Source organism: Heptranchias perlo, chromosome 1, assembly GCF_035084215.1.
Source record: "Heptranchias perlo isolate sHepPer1 chromosome 1, sHepPer1.hap1, whole genome shotgun sequence".
Classification (NCBI taxonomy): Eukaryota; Metazoa; Chordata; class Chondrichthyes; order Hexanchiformes; family Hexanchidae; genus Heptranchias; species Heptranchias perlo.
Window position 1 is genome coordinate 65,082,997 of NC_090325.1, and position 14,426 is coordinate 65,097,422.

A 14,426-nucleotide genomic window follows, 5' to 3' on the forward strand; every position below is an offset into this window, starting at 1 on the left:
AACAGTTAGATTGGTGAGGACAAGGTCAAGTAGGTTTTTCCCTCATGTTGATTCTCTCCCCACCTGCTGCAGGCCCAGTCTGGCAGCTATGTACTTCAGGACTCGATTAGTAGTGGTGCTACCGAGCCACTCTTGCTGATGGTCATTGAAGATCCCCACCCAGAGTACATTCTGTGGTGCTCAATTTGGAGCAAAAATTGCTAAATTAAAAATTTATTCAAGAGCACTAAGGTAACTAATATACATTGAGACAATGGGTTTGTTTCATTGCAACTAACTAGAATTTTTGTGAAATTAACATTGTCCATATTTGCTGGAGAAATTCTTCTCTTTTCTGCCAAAGTAGCATAACTCATTTTATTAAATTTTAAAATAGGGAGTATAATTCGTTGTATGAGGCGATTGGAAGAACTCCTTCGACAGATGTGTCAAGCAGCAAAGGCTATAGGAAACACAGAGCTGGAAAACAAATTTGCAGAAGGTATGTGTTAAATAGCTGTATTGCAATAAAGAGGGATCCTATAGCTAAGTTTTAAAGAAGTTTTCTTTTTTGTTCTGCAATCATACACTGCAGTAATATCATTCACATTGAAAATATCTCATCATGTTCATGGTTATTATATTTACCTTCCAAAAAAAAAGTTAGCCCCCTCCCCACCCCCCCATGACTCATTGCACTGCCTAGTGTGGTACTAAAACATAAAGTCCAGGATGGTCCCTCGGTGTGTTTTCAATCAACTGAGCTCAACTAGGGTGATAATGGTGGCTCTGTAGTAGGTCACAATAATTTCCCCAGGCTGTAAGGGGTGGGTGGGGGGGGGGAGAAACAACCCAGGTTCCTTTTTCCTAATGACTAACCAGCAATCCCTGCTGGATTGTACACATTTGGATGGTGGATGAGTACAGGGATTGAGCATTGATAAGATGCCAACTATGGTTGAATAGCCCCACAATATTCCTTATGATCCAGCATCTCCTGAGTTTACAGGGTTGCTCATAAATGGAGAGTAATCCCAATTTGCTACACCAGGACCCACCATAGCACGAGGCCGTTTGGTCCATCGTGCTTGTGTCGGCTCTTTGAAAGAGCTATCCAATTAGTCCCACACCCCAGTTCATTCCCCCATAACCTTGCAAATTTTCCTTTTCAAGTATATATCCAATTCCCTTTTGAAAGTTACAATTGAATCTGCTTCCGCCACCCTTTCAGGTAGTGCATTCCCGATCATAACAGCTCAGTGTGTTAAAAAAACATTTCTTCTCATCTTCCCTCTGGTTCTTTTGCCAATTATCAGTCCTTCTGGTCATGGTCTTGATACTATGAACACCACTTCACAACTGTGTAGTTTAAATGTGTCTCCCTGTAAACAAGGCAAGGCTCAGTACTACAAATTCATTTTTGACCTGATGGCTTATAAATGGTTTTAAATCTTGCATATGGTAACCTTATTCATAGTCACCAAATGCAATACTTAACCATTTTAACTAACTTTGCACACACAATGGTTTTTAGACAGTAGAGCTTAGATTATTTTTTGGTTTTATTACCACCAAAATGGCTATTGGCTGGTTTTAGATGGGCTGAAATTGAAGTGGGTTGTTTCCATCCAATTTTCTCGGTTCAGCTCATGAACATAACTTCAGATGTAAACTTGGACAGTTTAAAGAGCAGACTAGTGGTGGGAGAGGAATATTCCATCCACATCAAATTTGAAGGCATGTAGGGAATGCTTCAATCGGCATCTCAACCATTAGCAGTCATGCTAAGGTTGAAGAGACAGATAAATATGAAGGGAAATCCAAGGTGCTGGCCACAGTCTACAGATAAGTGGAAAAAGCAGTCCATCACCCAACTCCCATTGATTGCTGAATTCAAGGTAGTGCTGTATTAAGTGGTTGGAAGGAGCTTTGCCGTCTGTGCCACTCCACTATAGCATCTCCGTAAGTCAACATTGCAGCATGTCTGCATGGAGATTGAACCAAGATTCAGGCCATGGCTGACCATACTGTCACTGAATGTGCCAGCCTTATGCAGGTATCCTTGCAGCCAATGCTGACTTGGACCTTGAAAAGACAGTTCTCCATGATCATTACCAGATTGGTAGGCCAGGCCATGCAGAAATGTGATTGGCTGCAACAAAAATGCCACCAGTCAGACTACCCTGGCTTCATCTAGTTGTTTAACAATAAGGGTAATGCAGCTTTGGTGTTGTGTAGAAAGATGAGTCACATTTGATTAATATCTCAATTGATAATTTGTATTATAATATTTTAGCCATAGCCAATATACCAAGTTTGTCTCCCCAATCACTTAGCGGGGTTAGTACTAGGCCAAAAAGAACAGAAAGTTCCAGGTTCGGATCTCAGTTTGTGCTGGCTTAGCTGATCTTTGCATTTGGAATGCTACAGTTGGTTTTGTCAGAATCCTTGAGCTGAGGGTAAAATAAACCAGTGATCCTTTTCCTGATTATTATTTAGTGACGCATGCTGGAAAGATGTTGGGCAAAGGCAGGATTGGTTCCGGTGGTGAGGTCCTCCATGGTTGAATAGCCTGCTGACACTCACTTTAGTCTGACACATTATGAATGGCCACTTAGCCAAAGTGCCAATGGCTGCCATGCCAGCACCCATGGAATCATAACCCAGTGAAGTCCGGACTCGCAGGAGAGAATAGGATAACATTATGAGGAGGGGGAGAAAAGAAAGTTGCCAGTTCTGAGCTAAGGCAAGAGCTGAGGTGTTCTATTACAGGGAAGAGTTGTTTTCTATTGCTTGATCTTCCATACTTCCCCACCATGAACCAACACACTGCTATTAAATGTTTTTGCAAGGTCTACATCCTTGTCTGTTGGTTGGTATAAGGGGCATCAGCAGCAAAGCACATAAAGGTGAATATGAAAAAGACAACTGCTGAGAACTCTAATTGTTCTCAAACCAGAAAGTTGCACTTTTTGTTTTAATTAATTTAAGTAACACAAGATTATCCTTTATTTTCAGGTATAACCAAGATCAAAAGAGACATTGTATTTGCTGCAAGTCTTTACTTATAATTTTGAAGAAGCAGCACAAATGCCATCTACTTTCAGGCTGAAATCAAACATTCAACAAGAGTTTTGAAATATCCAGCACCATTGAGGCAGAAGATTTTCATGGAGAGATTTCTCTGGTTTAGGAATCAACAACAGTCAACAGATGAGCAATGGCAGACTTTTGTATAATTTTTTAATTTCCATTGAATTTATGTATAGCAGAACTCAAGCACCATCAGAGCAAGCTTCCAACAGCTGAAACTGAACATAAAAAGCTTCACCGTGTTATTTTAATAAACATTTTACATTTTGGACTAATGTATGACTGCTTCACATCATTTTTAATGATAAAAGCTTTTATAAGAGAAGGTACAGTACAAATAAAAAAATATTTGTAATTATAAACAAAATTTAATTGCTGTTATATAGGTATATTTAATATATACAAAGTGAAGTGGATTCCAAGGGTATAGCAGCAGTTGCTTATCCATAAAGGTGTTTATCTACTTGAGTGACTAGGTATTTATCATGGAAATATTTTTTTTAGTTATATAATCAGACAGATTTACATTCACTGATGCTCACGACGATCTTTTATTGCTGATGATTCCCGCCATAATGGTTTCCATGTGTCTCATGTAGAGTTGTATGTGAAGTTTCCTCATCTTTTGGTGAAATTCTGGCCACTCTCTTTTTGAAAAAGTCTGACACATACACCACCTGATATATAAAAAAAGGATGTACAATTAGACCAATATTTGCAATACTGATTATACCTGATTCTTTCGCAGGAGACAGAGAGAAGCAGGAGGATGGGATGGTTGTGATCAAATTCCCATTCAAATAGCCTTTCCATTCTCTTTGCATTTTACCCAAGATAGCAGATTACTAATGCAATCTGGGAATGCCTTCAGGGAGGGGATTGTAATACATGTTTTCAAATGTTACACCTTGGGAGAAAAGTCAAAGTATTGGGATAAAATTAAAATTCAATAGTAGTAGTACAGGAGCTCTTCAATTTCCAGAAGATCCTAGAAAAGCATCTGGAAAATTAAAATATTTTAAACAGCATGCCTATGGATTCTTGGCATCACTTTTCAATTGCTCTGAATTTATTTCAGGTCACAGGATTGGTAAACTTCATGGTTCATCCTCCTCCAACACCTCTCCTCCGTTGTCCAACTCAGTGGGACTGCCCTCACTTGGTTCCACTCTCACCTATCAGACCGTAGCGAGAGCATCTCTAGCAATGGCTTCTCTTCCCAGCCCCACACCGTTACCTCGAGTGCCCCCCGAGGATCTAAATGCTGCCCTTTGGCAACGACATCTGAAGACTTGGGGTCAGCTTGTACATGTATGCTGACAACACCCAGCTCTCTCTCCACCACCTCTTGTTCCTCTGCCTCTGCTGTGAGACTGCTTCTTGGACATCTATTGTTGGATGAGCCGCAATTTTCTCCAGTTAAACATCAAGACGACCAAAATCCTTATCTTGAGCCCTGCCACGAATTTGTACCCTTGCCGCTAATTCCATCCACCTCGCCAGCCACTATCTCAGGTTGAACTTTGGCATCCCGAGCTGAGCTTCTGATCCCATATCCTCTCCATCACAAACACCACCTATTTCCATCTCTGACATCACTCACCTCCCCACTTGCCTCAGCCCATCTGCTGCAGAAAGTCTCATCCATGTCTTTGTCACCTGCAGATTCAACTATTCCATTCTCTCCTGGCCGGCCCTGCCGTCCTCCACGCTCTGTAAACTTCAGCTCATCTAAAACTCTGCTGCTCATATCCAATCCTGCACCAAGCCCTGTTAACCATCATTCCTGTCCTTGTTGATCTACGTTGGTTCCCAATCTTTTGGTTCATTTTTACTACATTAAAGGCACTATTTAATGCAAGTTGTTGGTTGCAAACCCACCATACCTAATATAGCCATCTATATAGGACAGTCATAAAACGACATCCAAAAGTCATGCCTAAAATTGTGTCTTAATTTCATCTCTTAGAAGAAATTATTACCCTGCTTGTCACCAGAATTTCAGTAAAGCGTAATAGTATGTGTCATCCAATGTTTCATGCCGGTGTCTTATTGTTATGCAAAAACATGAGAGAACGGCATCCGTACAGCTGAAGTCATGTATCTTCGAAGTGGAATTTGAGCACTGATGTCTGTGTGACATCTTGGCTTCCTGTACTGTGGAAGTATGGGCGAATATAATATCACCAAATTTCTATATCCTCAGGAGACCAATGGTTGGTGGGATTGATTTGAATTATGGTACTATCAGATTTGTCACATGTTTACCTGTTGAGCTGTCTGTCACTCATGGGTTGTGACTTGACCACAGGTTGCTGTCGGACTGGAGCTTGTGGTCTTAGTCATGCTCATAAGACCTCATTGTGACTGGAAATTTGCTGTGTGTTTCATTTAAAGGTTTTGTCAGAGCATTACTGATTCAGTGCTTCGGCAGGGATGAAATGATTTATCATAATTTTTCTATTCTCTTTGATGCACAATCCTCCTACTTTATGTGGCTAAATAAGGAGTCATACTTTTACCATATGTAAATCATAATTTTTTTTTATTCGTTCATGGGATGTGGGCGTCGCTGGCGAGGCTGGCATTTATTGCCCATCCCTAATTGCTCGAGAAGGTGGTGGTGAGCCGCCTTCTTGAACCGCTGCAGTCCGTGTGGTGAAGTTCTCCCACAGTGCTGTTAGGAAGGGAGTTCCAGGATTTTGACCCAGTGACGTTGAAGGAACGGCGATATATTTCCAGGTCGGGATGGTGTGTGACTTGCAGAGGAACGTGCAGGTAGTGTTGTTCCCATGTGCCTGCTGCTCTTGTCCTAGGTGGTAGAGGTCGCGGGTTTGGGAGGTGCTGTCGAAGAAGCCTTGGCGAGTTGCTGCAGTGCATCCTGTGGATGGTACACACTGCAGCCACTGTGTGCCGGTGGTGGATGGGGTGCCAATCAAGCGGGCTGCTTCATTATGATAAGTCTGTTCATTTATGTGGTAAATTAATTTTCCAGTTGATTTACATAAAGTCTGAGTTAGCATGTGGGATATATCAATTTGCTTATTTGGAATTTTTCCACTTTTGGATGCTCTACCTGCATTGAAAGAAATCAGGGCAATGATTCATAAGGATATTACTTGGGATGAAGGGATGCTATGATGAGAAACTGGGTGAGCTTGAGTTCTATTTCCTGAAAATGAGTTTAAGGAATGATTTGATGGAGATGATTAAAATAATTAAGAAACTTGACAGCCTAGATAGGGAGTTACTCTTCTAGTTGGGGTGTCCAGATCTACGACACTTAATTTTAAAATTTGAGCTAAGCTGGTGAAAATTGAATCCAGGGGGAAAAAACTCCTTCACACAAAGGGTTGTAAGAGTGTAGAACACACGGGCCCACACCAAATTTACTTGCGGGTTTAATAGGGAGATGGTTACTTATTTGGGAAGTAATGGTATTAAGGGATATTGTGAAAAGTCAGGGAAACACAATTTTAAAATCTGTCTTGGCAAACAAAAATGTCGAGAAGGCTCAAGAGACTGAATGACCTTGTCCTTTTGTTCCTATTTATATTTGTGTGTAAATTGTAGCATTTCAGAAAATAGCTGAAAATAAGCCAATGACATTTTGCTTCAGTGAAGCAGTAAATAATTACCCATTATGGATTTACCTGATAATGGTCATGTGTGCCTTGTGGTTGAAGCCAAGTTGATATTTACAAATGCGTTTAGGTGCATGATGCGAATTTGATCGACTAATAGTTTGATTTTTCTGTCAGCTATCTATTTACTTGAATTCTGCAACAAAAAAGTTCACTAGTTCCACATATAATATGTGGTTCTGATGAATGGTCACCGACCTGAATCATTAACTGTTTCTCTCTCCACAGATGCTGCCTGACCTGCTAACTGTTTTCAGCATTTTCTGTTTTTCTTTCAGATTTCCAGCATCCGCAGTATTTTGCTTTAATGATGAGCTGTGTTCAATTATGACAAAGCAGTAAACGATGAAATTAAGAACTTATTTCTACTTACAACTAGTATAGCTGCAATAGCTCCCTCGATGAGTCCAGTCAGCACATCACTCCAGTGGTGTTTGTAATCAGACACACGTGAAAGACCCACATAAACTGAAGATGCAATTAAGCAAAACTGAAGTGTTGGACGCAGCAGTCTGGACCAATCACCTACCATTCGTGCCTGTAGGTAAAGCTGATGAAAAATGCAAATTCATGTTAAATTCTTAGATGTGTTTTTTAGCTAGTTAACAACATGAAGTTTTTTGACAACAGAAACCATTCTTCCTTTTGGTAAAAGAACAACTTTCAATTGTTCACTCAGAAACTATCTTCTTTCTAGTGTTCCAAAGCTGTGGTGAATTTCAGTTTGGGATTTTCTGTTTCAACTCATCATAAATTCGATTAACTCTTAAGCATTACTGCTATTTTCATGGATTTTTTTCTCAAAGGTCCTTTTCTCACCAGTAAAAAAAAAGATATTTGGGAAAAATTCCTTTCTTTTAAAGCCCAAGCCAAGCAACAAATAGAATTAAAATCTGCAAAATAATTGTGCAATTCAGTTGATTTTTCACTGATGAATTAAATTTTCATGACTCGGGTTCTGGGTTGTGCACATAGTTGAAAGGAACACAAAATTACTGTTGGGGCCTCTTGCGTGTACAACTTAGTGAAAGTGTGAAAAATTACACCGTTCTGTAATTTATCTACCACTGGGGTTTAATGATATAGGTTCAAGTGTAATAGCTGTTATTTATGAGTGCTGGAGGTGTTTCAGGAGCCAGATTCCTTATGGTCTCAAAAGAGATATCTCATTTATAGTCTCTACATTAAATTTCCCATTTGGTCTCCTAAAAAACTACACCCCAGACGACCCCGGAAGACTTATATGATAAATTGTCTGCAATTTAAAAACATCAATGAAAGCTTTCCCAGTGTCTCAGTGGAGAAGAATGTATTGTCTTTCCCCCTTCCATCCCCATACATTTTGCTCCTTCTCCCTGAAGGCTTATGCTGTAGGATATGGTTCCATGGGTGCCAGAAATTTTCTAATGTCTTGCCTGTGGCAATTCCTCATGAACAGCAAGCTCTTTGATCAGAGGAACATCACAACCAAAACCAGTTCTGTCTTCACCCAATGTCCACACACATGCCCTTATCAGCAGTACTGGATGAACAAAAATTTCCTCCAAATAAATATTGGGAAAACCGAAGACATTGTCTTCGTTCCCTGCCACAAACTCTGTTTGTGTCTTAATGCGCGGAGCATTCACAATAAGCTACATAAATTAACAGCGCAGATAGATATTAACGGTTATGATATAGTTGCGATTACAGAGACATGGCTGCAGGGTGACCAAGGATGGGAACTGAATGACCAAGGATGGGAACTGAACAACCAGGGGTATTCAATATTTAGGAAGGACAGGCAAAAAGGGAAAGGAGGTGGGGTAGTGTTGTTAGTAACGGAGGAAATCAATGCAATAGTGAGGAAGGATATTGGCTCGGAAAATCATGATGTGGAATCTGTATGGGTGGAGCTAAGAAACACCCAGGGGCAGAAAACGTTGGTGGGGGTTGTCTATAGGTCCCCAAACAGTAGCGGAGATGTAGGGGAGGGCATTAAACAGGAAATTAGAGACGCATGCAAGAAGGGTACAGCTATAATCACGGGTGACTTTAATCTACGTATAGATTGGTCAAACCAAATTAGCAATAGTACTGTGGGGGAGGAATTCCTGGAGTGTGTACGTGATGGTTTTCTAGACCAATATGTTGAGGAACCAACTAGAGAACAGGCAATCCTAGACTGGGTGTTGTGCAATGAGAAAGGATTAATTAACAATCTTGTGTGGGGTCCCTTAGGGAAAAGCGACCATAACATGACAGAATTCCTCATTAAGATGGAGAGTGAAGTAGTTGAATCCAAAACTAGGCTCCTGAATCTAAATAAAGGAAATTACGAAAGTATGAGGTGCGGGTTAGCTAGGATAGATTGGGGAACTTTACTAAAAGGGATGACGGTGGATAGGCAATGGCTAATATTTAAAGAACGTGTGCAGGAATTACAACAATTATTCATTCCTATCTGGCGTAAAAATAAAACAGGAAAGGTCGCTCAACCGTGGCTTACAAAAGAAATTAGGGATAGTATTAGATCCAAAGAGGAGATTAAAAAAAAACTGCCAGAAAAAGCGGCAAGCCTGAGGATTGGGAGCAGTTTAGAATTCAGCAAAGGAGGACAAAGAGATTAAGAGGGGAAAATAGAGTATGAGAGTAAACTAGCAGGGAACATAAAAACTGACTGTAAAAGCTTCTATAAATATGTCAAGAGAAAAAGATTAGTGAAGACAAATGTAGGTCCCTTACAGTCAGAAATGGGGGAAATTATAATGGGGAACAAAGAAATGGCAGAACAATTAAACACATACTTTGGTTCTGTCTTCACAAAGGAGAACAAGAATAACCTTCCAGAAATGTTAGGGAACCAAGGGTCTAGTGAGAGGGAGGATCTGAAGGAAAGCAGTATTAGTAAAAAAAAAATAGTGCTTGGGAAATTAATGGGGCTGAAGGCTGACAAATCCCCAGGGCCTGATAATCTACATCCCAGAGTACTAAAGGAAGTGGCCCTGGAAATAGTGGATGCATTGGTGATCATCTTCCAAAATTCTATAGACTCTGGAACCGACCCTACAGATTGGAGGGTGGCAAATGTAACCCCACTATTTAAAAAAGGAGGGAGAGAAAAAGCAGGGAATTACAGACCAGTTAGCCTAATATCAGTAGTGGGGAAAATGCTAGAGTCTATTATAAAAGATGTGATAACAGAACACTTGAAAGGCATTAACGGGATTGGACAAAGTCAGCATGGGTTTATGAAAGGGAAATCATGCTTAACAAATCTACTGGAGTTTTTTGAGGATGTAACTAGTAGAATAGATAGGGGAGAACCAGTGGACATGGTGTACTTGGATTTTCAGAAGGCTTTTGATAAGGTCCCACACAAGAGGTTAGTGTGTAAAATTAAAGCACATGGGACTGGGGGGAATATACTGGCATGGATTGGGAATTGGTTGACAGACAGGAAACAGAGAGTAGGAATAAAAGAGTCTTTTTCCAGATGCCAGGCAGTGACTAGCGGTGTACCGCAGGGATCAATGCTTGGGCCCCAGCTATTCACAATATATATCAATGATTCAGATGAGGGATCTAAATGTAACATTTCCATGTTTGCAGACGACACAAAGCTGAGGTGGAATGTGAGCTGTGAGGAGGATGCAAAGAGGCTCCAATGTGATTTAGACAAGTTAGGTGAGTGGGCAAGAACGTGGCAGATGCAGTATAACGTGGATAAATGTGCGGTTATCCACTTTGGTTGTAAAAACAGAAGGACAGATTATTATCTGAATGGTGATGGATTGGGAAAAGGGGAGGTACAACGAGACCTGGGTGTCCCTGTACACCAGTCGCTGAAAGCGAGCATCAGGTGCAACAAGCAGTTAGAAAGGCGAATGGTATGTTGGCCTTCATTGTAAGAGGATTTGAGTACAAGAGCAGGGATGCCTTACTGTAGTTGTACGGGGCCTTGGTGAGACCACACCTGGAGTATTGTGTGCAGTTTTAGTCTCTTTATTTGAGGAAGGATGTCCTTACCATGGAGGGAATGCAACGACGGTTTACCAGGCTGATTCCTGGGATGGCAGGCCTGACATATGAGGAGAGATTGGGTCGACTAGGCCTATATTCACTAGAGTTTAGAAGAATGAGAGGTGATCTCATCGAAACATATAAAATTCTAACAGGACTAGACAGACTAGATGCAGGGGAAGATGTTCCCGATGGCTGGGGAGTCCAGAACCAGGAGTCACAGTCTCAGGATACGGGGTATGCCATTTAGAACCGAGATGAGGTGAAATTTCTTCACTCGGAGGGTGGTGAACCTGTGGAATTCTCTACCACAGAAGGCAGTGGAGGCCAAGTCATTAGATGTATTCAAGAAGGAGATAGATATATTTCTTAATGCTAAAGGGATCATGAGATATGGGGAAAAAGTAGGAACAGGGTACTGAGTTAGACGATCAGCCATGATCATTTTGAATGGCGAAGCAGGCCTACTCTTGCTCCTATTTTCTATGTTTCTATGTTATGTAGCTACTGACTCCATCCTGGCCGCTGTCTGAGACTGAACCAGACCATTCGCAACTTTAGCGTCCTATTTGACCCTGAGATGAGCTTCCGACTACATATTCACTCCATCACCAAGACCACCTATATCCACCTCTGTAACATTGCCCGTCTCCGCCCATCAGCTGCTGAAACCCTCATCCATGCCTTTGTTATCTCTATGCTTGACTATTCTAATGTTCTCCAGGCTGACCTCCCATCTTCTACCCTCCATAAACTTGAGCTCATCCAAAACTCTGCAGCCAGTATCCTAACTTGCACCAAGTCCTGTTCACTAATTGCCCCAGTACTCGTTGACCCAAATTGGCCCCAGTCCTGGAACGCCTCGATTTAAAAATTTCTCATAATTGTTTTCAAGTCCCTCCATGGCCTCGCCCTCCCTAACCTCCTCTGTAACCTCCTCCAGCCTTACAACCCTCCGAGATCTCTGCACTCCTCCCAACTCTTGCCTCTTGTGCATCCCCTATTTTAATCGCTCCACCATTGACGGCCGTGCCTTCAGCTGTTTAGGCCCAAAGCTATGGAATTCTCTCCCTAAACCTCTCTACCTCTTTCTCCTTTAAGACGCTCCTTAAAACCTATTTCTTTGACCAAGCTTTTGGTCACCTGTCCTAATGTCCCATTATGTGGCTCGGTGTCAAATTTTGTCTGATAATCGCTCCTGTGAAGTGCCTTGGGACATTTTACTATGTTAAAGGCAAGTTGTTCTTGTTGTCACTGGTTAGCAACAGGTGGTAACTCTAATTTTTTCACACAATTCAGCACAGATCAGGCATTGAACCAGGAACATTCCTGGTCCTTGTGCCTCATTTACACACTGGACAGTACATCCACTGAGCAATCAAAGAAACTTTTTTAGTCTTTAATGATGAGTGTTTGTTTAGGGCACATCACAGCAAAGCTGTGGTTAGTGTGCAAACAAGAATCCAATTCGCGGTTTGACTACAATTGCACTGGAATATTACAAGTGGAAACTCTCTGTACCTAATGCTTTTACACCAAACTGTAATGTAAACACAGTATTCTGAGTTCAGGTTCAAAACTGTACATTACTAATTGGGGGATCCCTAAAATGTCACTTTGTCATAACATCAAAAAGGCTCCAAACCAAGCAGAGAAGTCGAGCAATCCTCTCCATTCACGAGGGGAAGTGTGAATGCTCCCTCTTAAATAAAAACTGAGGTTTAGGAACTTCTGTCAACTTTCAAATAGGGTTTCTCCATACTACTCATTCAAAATATTAGAGCATTGGATACAGGAATTTGTTTCTGAATAAACTAAATTGAAATTTACAGTTTTTCAAAGGAAGCTTGAATTTCTTTCAAATCACTGCTGTTTTATGAATATTGGTCAATACTCTGAAAAACACATTTTCATTAAGTATAAAAAAAGTGCAGAATTATTCTTGCCTTACTTTAAGTAAAGAGCACTTTGAGGAAAAAAGAAAATTAAATTAAAATCTTGAGATGGAGCTGCATTAAGAACATTTCATGCCCTTCATTTTGCCCTCATCCATTTGCTAAAATGTGATTTGGTTTGTAGTATAGACTGCTTTATTAACTATGAAAAGTCAAATGGATGTCACCCTTATTTCAGCTTTGTGTTAGGCACTAAATTAATGGTGCATTGACTGCTTTTAAGGGGATGGGATAATTATCTACTCTTTTGATTTGCAGTACTGAAAAAGTAATTCATAGAATTCAAACTTAATTTAAAATGTATAAAACGTTTACTGCAAGTCAGAATGTGTTAACAAATTAAGTTTGAGCCAATAGTGCATTTGGAATACCACTTGCCCATATCAACGTACAATATTTGTGTTTTTCAGAAAGGAACATTTTGGCCTGCTTTCTCAGCTCGATGTACTGCAGAACCTGCATGCAAGAGTAAAATGCCCTTGGCTGCCTCAACCTCACTCTCACAACAGCATTTCCTATCTACCAGTATTTACCAGCTCCCTTCCATACATATGGACTCATTAAAGGTTTTATGACAATACAGTAGTCTGCAATTTGAACTTGGTTAACTTGGAAGTACAAGCAAGTCTTAGTTTAGTTTGGGGAGGGGGTGGGGGGGAGGTTCTTCCCAATGTGTACCATTTGCCCAGCTAGCAAACAAGACCAAAAATATATTTCAGCATTTTGTCAATGACAGCAGCAGACAGATGGTTAGCAATAATTCCTATTTGATGTGAGCTTGTACAGTGATGCACCTTTATCATATTGCCAGGCCTGTTAATACTGCAATAGTTTCTACTATCAGCCAGTGGAAATTGATCATTTGATTAATCAGCACTGTCCTGATCAAGCTTTGTATTGTGACAAGTAGTGCCTAATATATTCAATTCTCCATATGTCTTGTAATGTGGCCAAAATAATCTTCAATTAAATGTTTAACTGCTGGTCTAAGCAGAAGTCTTAACATTTGGTTCAAGTAGTATAGCAGCTCAAAACCAATAGTTATCTTAAATATAATTTCATATGATTTATCAAGTAAAATTCTATATAAAAACTATGACCATTTGTTCTGAAGCTCAACAGTAAAATTATGCCTGGATAACCCAAATGACATTCCACAGTGATGACACATTGCTGCAGGAGCTCCTCGGGGCAGTGTCCTAGGCCCAACCATCTTCAGCTGCTTCATCAATGACCTTCCCTCCATCATAAGGTCAGAAATGGGGATGTTCGCTGATGATTGCACAGTGTTCAGTTCCATCCGCAACCCCTCAAATAATGAAGCAGTCCGAGCCCACATGCAGCAAGACCTGGACAACATCCAGGCTTGGGCTGATAACTGGCAAGTAACATTCGCGCCAGACAAGTTGCAGGCAATGACCATCTCCAACAAGAGAGTCTAATCACCTCCCCTTGACATTCAATGGCATTACCATCACCGAATCCCCCACCATCAACATCCTGGAGGCACCATTGACCAGAAACTTAACTGGACCAGCCATATAAATATTGTGGCTACAAGAACAGGTCAGAGGCTGGGTATTCTGTGGCAAGTACCTCACCTCCTGACTCCCCAAAGCCTTTCCACCATCTACTAGGCACAAAGTCAGGAGTGTGATGGAATACTCTCCACTTGCTTGAATGAATGCAGCTCCAACAACACTCAAGAAGCTTGACACCAGCCAGGACAAAGCAGCCCGCTTGATTGGCACCC

At 41.0% G+C, this 14,426-nt stretch overlaps 2 protein-coding genes across 5 annotated transcripts in view; one reads left to right on the plus strand and one right to left on the minus strand.

Moving 5' to 3' along the window:
- Positions 1-3,348, plus strand: part of mtrex (Mtr4 exosome RNA helicase) — a 203,363-nt gene extending 200,015 nt beyond the window's left edge. For both annotated transcript variants that reach the window (XM_067985926.1, XM_067985936.1), the window contains exons 26-27: positions 377-481; positions 2,998-3,348. In XM_067985926.1, the coding sequence (XP_067842027.1) occupies positions 377-481; positions 2,998-3,050 (158 nt within the window). In that variant the 3' untranslated portion in view covers positions 3,051-3,348. The remainder of the gene's footprint in view (positions 1-376; positions 482-2,997) is intronic.
- plpp1a (phospholipid phosphatase 1a) overlaps positions 3,206-14,426 on the minus strand; it is a 93,647-nt gene continuing 82,426 nt past the window's right edge. For all 3 annotated transcript variants that reach the window (XM_067986026.1, XM_067986036.1, XM_067986046.1), the window contains exons 5-6: positions 7,090-7,266; positions 3,206-3,749 (exon numbers count right to left, since the gene is read on the minus strand). In XM_067986026.1, the coding sequence (XP_067842127.1) occupies positions 3,624-3,749; positions 7,090-7,266 (303 nt within the window). In that variant the 3' untranslated portion in view covers positions 3,206-3,623. The remainder of the gene's footprint in view (positions 3,750-7,089; positions 7,267-14,426) is intronic.